General features: G+C 41.7%; 1 protein-coding gene across 1 annotated transcript; it reads right to left on the bottom strand.

Annotated features, from left to right (window-relative positions):
* Nucleotides 1-73: 73 nt before the first annotated feature.
* derl1 (derlin 1) lies at nt 74-7,356 on the bottom strand. The gene is made up of 8 exons (XM_053326613.1): nt 7,044-7,356; nt 3,865-3,976; nt 3,702-3,766; nt 2,769-2,795; nt 1,893-1,988; nt 1,641-1,693; nt 1,310-1,420; nt 74-549 (listed from the first exon to the last, which is right to left on the bottom strand). The coding sequence occupies exons 1-8, from the start codon at nt 7,194-7,196 to the stop codon at nt 399-401; spliced, it is 768 nt and encodes a 255-aa protein (XP_053182588.1). The 5' UTR covers nt 7,197-7,356; the 3' UTR covers nt 74-398.
* Between the last annotated feature and the right edge of the window lie 92 nt (nt 7,357-7,448).

The raw sequence follows: 7,448 nt of genomic DNA, 5'->3' as shown, positions 1-7,448 counted from the left end.
GGAGAAGGGTAGCGAGGGGGGACAAAAAGAAAAAGGGGGGAAAGCTCAAGAATCATCACATTAACCAAAAGAAAAAAAAAAAAGAAATCTGTTTATTCATATTTCCTTCTATCTGCTTCACATGGACAGTAGTAGTATAGCATAGCTGGCTGTACTTGGTGAATTGAGCCAGAGTCTTGAGTCCTGCTGTGCTTCCGTGGTTAAAATGTATGCTTCCTCAAATTTCATCTTGTTGTATTCTTTAAAACTAAACGTGAATGTGAATTAAAGTTTGGGTTGTTGGCTCACTCAAACAGAGAAAAATGTGAAGAAGCAAACATTTTAACCTGAAACATCAACTGCACAGCTATTTTGTAATGGGAGCAAACAGGGTGGGGGGGGGGTGCAGCTTTCTCCTCTCATTCACCCCCCAGACGGAAGCCATGGCCCCAGTTGTGGCGTCCACCTCCTCCTCCTCCTCCACCCGCCTGCTCCTGGGCAGCTGGTCTCCTGCTGGGAGGTTCTCCGAAGCCCGACACCCCTCCCCTCCTGTTAGGGAAGAACCGATACCTGGAGAGGGATGTGCAGAGGTGTTAAAATAATGCTCTTTAAAAACATCTCAGCATTTTAAATCCTTAAGAAACTGGTTATAAAGCAACAATTCCTATTTTATTTTTCAAAATTGAAAGAAAAATTACTTTTTAATTACTAAAATTACTTAGATGTGGACACATGGCAGCCCACGTACTTGCTTAATGACATAAGTAAGTCAAATGAGGGAAAACACACGCAGCTATATTTGAATAACGGCACCACTTTGGAGGTGAAACCAAAACTGCAAGCGAATCACTGCAAGCCTGAGCAGAGTACAGATGGTTAAAGTGGAAGCAGAAAGATCTAATGACCATTAACAGTCTGGATGGCCTTAACATTTGTCTGTGTCTAAGCTTGGGTAATATAGACTAATTAGGTGCTCCATGCACTTTTATAGTTAGTGTAAGTAAGTTTTTGTAAATGCAAAAACATCAAGAATAGTTATGGTTAAGTTAGAAATCATAAGTGAACATTTGCCACCTTGGTCATACCATACCTAATAAAGCTGTAGCTAACTCTGAGGGCACTGACATGAGAGTTACTGCTGACAAATTTTCTATTTATAAAAAGGAGAAATGTATTAATAAGTAGTTACACCCAAGTTGGGAAACAAATACTCCTTTTACACAAGTTTCTCTCTAAACTTGTTCTTCCTTCCTTGAAGAAAACAAACCATGAAGGAGTCATTGCGAGGCAAGACCGAAATAGTGCGTGGACACAATATACAAAGACTTACAGGAACTCTGGTGTGGTGAGGAATGAGCGTCCTCCCAGGTCCATGGGGTATTTGAACATGAGGAAGAAGTAGAGGTGACCCACAAGGTTCCCGACCAGCTCATTCACAAACCTGCACAGCCACAGAACACAAGGTGAATCAAACATCACAGTAACAACATGACAGTGTGATCATTACTACTGTAACACATTCAAGACACTGTGTTTACATTTACAGTGCAGTGTGTTAAACGTATCACTGTAGACTGTGACTCAGCTGACTGAAATAACAGTTACACTAAATAAATCTGCCGTCAACAAACGAGACACGACAGAAGAGAGGAGTTACTTACGATCCTCCGATGATGAAGTTGAAGACGAGGATGACCCATGGTAGATAATGTGCCTGAAATAGATAATATGAGTATTAGGATCATTTTTATGTTGAGTAATAAGAAGGATTCACACCCAGGTGGGGTTAGGTTAAATATAGAAAGTCTAACATTAAAAACATGCTCTAGTATTTGTTCTACTATCACTGTGACATGTTAGATACCTGACACCGTATAAATAGAACATTTGTAAAATAACATTGACATTAGTACCTTGAATCTCGTTCCGAACCAGAAGGACACAATCGTGTCTTTGTTGAATTGAGCCCAGATGTAAAGAACCGACATGATCAACGGAATCATCAGCAGCTGAAAACAACATTAACATCCAGTGAGGTTTTTTTTTTAAAGCTTGAGGTTTATTTAAATGTTCAGTCACAACAAGACCAGTCTTGATGACTTTTGCAAATGCAATACCACAAAACATGTGAGAGCTGTTTGAGAAATGTGACTCAGTAGAGCAGGGCTTGTTGTGAAGTCTGTCTTGAATGAGCCTGATTCATGACTTTTCATAAAGCTAACTATAAGAGCTAATGTGAGGAGGCTCATTCAATCCAGGTTTAAGAATGACTTGTTTTTCTGGAATTAGTCATTAAATCAAATGTCTATGTATTCCAAGCATCGACTGTATGTATATGTAAGTGTGTATGCTGACTAGAACATATCTGTGGAAATGTAAGACTGAAAACCTATGAGGTGGAACACTGGGTGAAACCACTGGCTAGCCTGACATTTACCAACCAGCAACTCTAAAGATCACTAACACATGGAATCTCGTTTGTTTAACCTGTGCACAAAGCGCAGGGTAATGAACTGGATTATTTCTTGGTTGGAGTCTCCACTGGTTGCCTGGCAACTGGTTAGTCAGCAGTAGCTTCATACTAAGCGTACAGACATCAAAGTGGTATCGATCTTCTCATTTAAACTCTCGGCAAGAAAGCGAATAATCATATTTCTCTAAAAAAAGGTCAATCTTTTCAGAGTTCGAGGTTTAAACAATGGCAAACAATTACTCTATACATACTAGACAGCGGTCTTAAATGTGTGGTGTGGTATAAATTCAGAGAGAGAGAGAGAGAGGATTCTCACCTGCATGTTCATCAGCAGCCCAGTTATCTACAGCTACAGAGTCAAGGACAACCACCTTGTGGCTCAGTGCACTCACAGCCAGAGTCGTGACATTAGAGCAGCTGCTGACTAGAAGGTGGCCAGTTCAAATCCTCACACCAGCTGACTTTAACCTGCCACTTCTAGCCTAATCCCCTTGAGCAAGGCACCTGACCTTGGCACACACTTTTTTTTTTTTTAATCTTACCAGTATGAAAGATTAAGGTTCAGAAATAGACAGAAATGGAGAATCATATGTGTTTAATCACCTAAAAATAAGAATCATTGTGTTTTTCGAGTACGTTTTCGAGCCCTTTATATCTACATAGGGAGAGAGACCTCTTCAACATGTTTCTACAGTAGCCCAGAACAGACAAACCAACACATATGGTGGCCACTTTTTTCACAAGTTTCATGGCCAACATAGGCTCTTCTACATGCTTGGGGAGTAGTGTATTCAGTTGGTTGTATTCTGCAACCTCACCACTAGATGCTACTAAATCCTACACACTGCTCCTTTAAAAAGAAGGTTAAAGCAGAATAGGATTGTGTCTAAATTTGTTTTCTAACAACAACAAGAAATGTCTGAAAATCCAGACAAGCCGACAATCAGAGCTGAGCTCCCCCGACAGAACGGTGCAGTGTTGAGATGTGCGCCAAGTTGTACTGCTGGTGCTGCATGTGACCTAGATTAGGTTTCTCTGCTCTGCAGGGGTAGACTGACACTGGGCCACTGGCACAGAGCCACCCTGACATGGTACACTGCTGCAGAGTGTAAAAGAGAGAGAGAGAGGTACAGGAAAGACAGATGAAAGAGAAATACAGAAGGGACAAAGAAAGCAGCAGAGATAACACTTTATGATATATAAGGTTTGAAGGGCGTTTGGTATTTTATGATGCCGGTCAAAAGGATACAACAATGCAGATCCAGTTGAAGAAGAGCATGAATATGTAGTCTGCCGGTCTGCCATCAAACGCCCCTGGAAGACAAAACGAGCCAACACCAAAGAAACACTTAGCATGACAAAAAGGAACATCGGGGAGCGTGTGTGTAAACCACTGAGGCGGCCTGTCTCACCTGTCTCTAGCCGTGAGGAGTAATGGTAGAGGAAATACAGGTTGACAAGGAACAGGAACCCGGTGTTAGGGTATACTGGGAAATACAGGGTGGCCGTCACTGGTCTCCAGAGCTGAAACAAACAGAGCAGACACAGATTAATCTACTAGAAATGTAGTTTTGGCAGTTGGGGATTTCAGAACCTCAAGAAGGACATCTACCGGCCAGAGAGGGTTTGTGGGTTAACATGGGGTCAATTCTATATCATTGAAGCTGCCGTTACAGTAAAGCCTGGTTATGGGTTGTGTAAGAACTCGCTGTATTACAAGTTTTCAAAAAACCACATCATCAGCTACTTCTTCTATCTTTCTGATCCAGACTTTCAAGGCTGGTAACACATATGAAATCTCATGTGGATTGCAAATGAATTCTTCTAAGCACTCAGAAAGTGGCACCAGACAACTGGTACTCCTCTGTAGTGTCACTTCTATTCAAAGATTTGGTTTGATTGTAACAGAAGTAGGATCAATACAGCAATTAAGAGGTGACTTTAAGGTCGAAGCATCTTCTGTGGGAAATGACTATTAATGGAGGGAAACATGACAGGATACAATAACAGCACACAATGCCGAAGTCAAGAGGTAATACAGAGTAATTGTGCTTTGGTTGTAGCTGGATATAATGCATGGGAGCAACAGCTTTAGTCAATTCATTAAATAGTCCCTTAACAGAAATGTAATGTGTAAAAATGTTGGTAATCGACTGCGGCTAATTGTTTCAGCTGTTTAATGGAGCAAAAAGGCCAAACACTCTGGGGTTCTAGCTCCTCAAATATGAGGATTTGATGCTTTTCTGTCTTTGGATGTTGGACAAAACAATACATTCGTGTGATGAGACCTTGTGATGAGCATTTCTCACTGTGTATTTGACATTTTATAGCTTAAACAATGTATTCATTCACTGAAACTAACAGGAATATCAACATCTACTGATATGTACTGATACTGTCTGAATTTGGAGTACATTTTCATCCATGGTTAGTTTTTTGTTGTTTTTTTAAATGGGTAATAATGGTTGGGGTCTGGAAATGATATTCAGGTTATGCAATACTTATATATTTCACAATATTGGAGTAAGTCGTGGTTTTCTCTGATAGGTCAGGTTTGACAAATGTGTACAGGAAACAACAAATCCAGATGACAGTTTTTCACATTTGACTAAAATTAGAACTCGAAACGCAAATCACTGAAACCTGAAACTCATGTAGTAAATCCCTAAACCAACTCTCTGCTTCATACGGAGTTGTCAATTCTAATATTACACATAACACTACACGCAGTTGTCTAAATTAGGCACGACATTCAAACTTCAACCTCTTGTGTTCCTTTCGGAAGCGACGCCAATCAAAATGCCAGAGCTTTATTTACCAACTGGCACCACAAGCTAAGAGCTTTAGCGTTATAAAAAAAACGGTCACAGATGAGACCTCCTGGGTTTGGGGGAAAATGGAGGTCGAGCATGCTTGTTGACGCAAGAGCTTGAGGTCAAGGAGGAAGAGGAGGAGGATGAGGAAGGACAGTTGTCTCAGATGAGATCAGCGCCACATTGGTTACCCGTATGCTCAACCCTGCACTCAGTATAAGAGAGGCTGGGAAGAGAGTTCAGTCCCACCTGAGCTGCTAACATGGTTGCATCTATGATCTGACCTTTGAGGAGATGTATGTTAAGTGTTACAGTGATGTCATTTCATACTGAAAGAATGTTTGAGCTTACTGTAACCAGTCATGTCACATTTTTGGATCTGCAGAACTGAGAGACGAGCGGGCCCTGGTGGAAGACACCGGCTGTTCACACCACAACAGAGGTCAATATAGACACCTTACAGTACTGCAATCTTGGACTGTTTCTTATATTGTCTTGTTGTCTGTTTCAGAGTCTTGGAGCTGGAGTGCAGTTCAGCACCTTTATATATTTTTTTTTACTGATGAAGCTGGCTTTAACCCAGCCAAAAGAAGAGATATGGAGCATTATTGGCCACCGTGGCGTTATGAATGTCACTGGACAGCGTGGAGGTGCACAGCCGTTAGTCAACACAGTGTCCTCCATCGCCATGCCAACCTTAGTCCCTACAACACCGCACTTCTCATCCCATTCCTGGACACACTACATGGCATCCTGGTCTGGTCCACTGGTTCATCAACCACCCACAATTTATTGTCTTATACCTCCCCTATATTCACCATTCCTAAACTCAATTGAATTGATTTTTTCGGCATGGTGATGGAAGGTGTTTGACTGCCATCCCCTCACACATTCGCCTCTTCTCCAGGTAATGAAGTATGGATGTGGTGATGTCGATGTGGGGGCTTTTGGAGGCTGGATCCATCGCTCCAGAAGATTTTTTTAATCGCCTGTGATGAAGATGAGGCAGGATTCAGGCAGGATTTTTTTCTTACAGTGGTTTTTTTTGTATTTTTGTGTTTAGAAAAAAATTAGTCCGAATCTTACTGAATGTTCTTCCTGGTTTTCTCTTGTGGGGTATGTAAAACACAAGTGTCTAAAAACACAACAACATTTTAACAGGCAAACAGGATGATACTATGATACACCATCACTGAGCTGCAGCACGGCCTGTGTTCCTCTGAGAGATCAGTAACTTATTGGAGCTGTCAGCAGGTTAAACAGCACACAGGCCAGCTTCTTTGTCTCATTTCACAGCACAAAGGTTGTAACAGATGTACTGAAACAGCTCAAGTAACCAGTGCGAGGAGAAATTCCACACAAAGTGAAAGCAGCCATACTACAGGTGTAAAAATACCAGAAGTCCTGCATTCAAAAGATTTATTAATGGGTTATTAATGGGTTACTGCTATACTGCAATAAGTCTTGTTCCACTGACATGTCTTATTTTTTGCTATTACTATTTTCATCCTACTGTAAATGTCTGGCTGTGTTAGATTCAGTGACATTAACTACTTTGTTATATTCAGTGACATTAACTAGGTTTGTTATATTCAGGGACATTAGCAGGGGTTCTCCTACCCTGCTGCGTCTCGCTCTCTGATTGGCTGTCACACAGCTCAGGCCTGCTGCAGCTAGCCACCTGCTAACTGAGCCAGCACATTCAAAACACTACAGCCACAGAGTGTAGCTGCTCCTCCGACACACACACAGAACAACAGAGGCCGAGAAAAACTTACATGAAATTTGTTAAAGAACAACTCCGGCGCCAGCAAGAGGTTCCTGGGATCAATCAGCCCAAATTTCCCCAGGAAGGGAACAGCGAGCGAGGCAGCGAACCAGGACCGGGTGATGAACGGGATGCTTCTGAACCAGTCCCCGATGTCTGACATCTTTCCATAGGGTTTCTGACAGTTCACAACCCTGAAATACGCTTTGAAAATAACTAATAGTCCCCCAAAAAACGCGAATCCTCGTTGTTCTGAAACAAGAAATGCTCCACTGCTAAGTTTACATGACGTGGCTAATCACTGGAGCTAGTTTCACAAAAATGAAGTTAATGACGTAGCAGACAAATCCGGAACAGCTTTTCAAAGTGAAACCAAACGTAACTGCAAGTTACATGTGCGACTATGTGATGCTCT

The sequence above is a fragment of the Scomber japonicus genome, chromosome 10, assembly GCF_027409825.1.
Source record: "Scomber japonicus isolate fScoJap1 chromosome 10, fScoJap1.pri, whole genome shotgun sequence".
In the NCBI taxonomy this organism is placed as follows: Eukaryota; Metazoa; Chordata; class Actinopteri; order Scombriformes; family Scombridae; genus Scomber; species Scomber japonicus.
This window is presented reverse-complemented; position numbering and strand designations above follow the sequence as displayed.

Bases quoted from the DNA above. Each gene is read 5' to 3' on its own strand.
- derl1 (XM_053326613.1), bottom strand. From the start codon at position 7,196: ATGTCAGACATCGGGGACTGGTTCAGAAGCATCCCGTTCATCACCCGG. The intron at 3,767-3,864 runs GTGAGACAGGCC...TTTGTCTTCCAG, and splicing joins CTCCTCACGGCTAGAGACAG to GGGCGTTTGATGGCAGACCG. The intron at 2,796-3,701 runs GTATCCTTTTGA...CTGTAGCTGTAG, and splicing joins TCAACTGGATCTGCATTGTT to ATAACTGGGCTGCTGATGAA.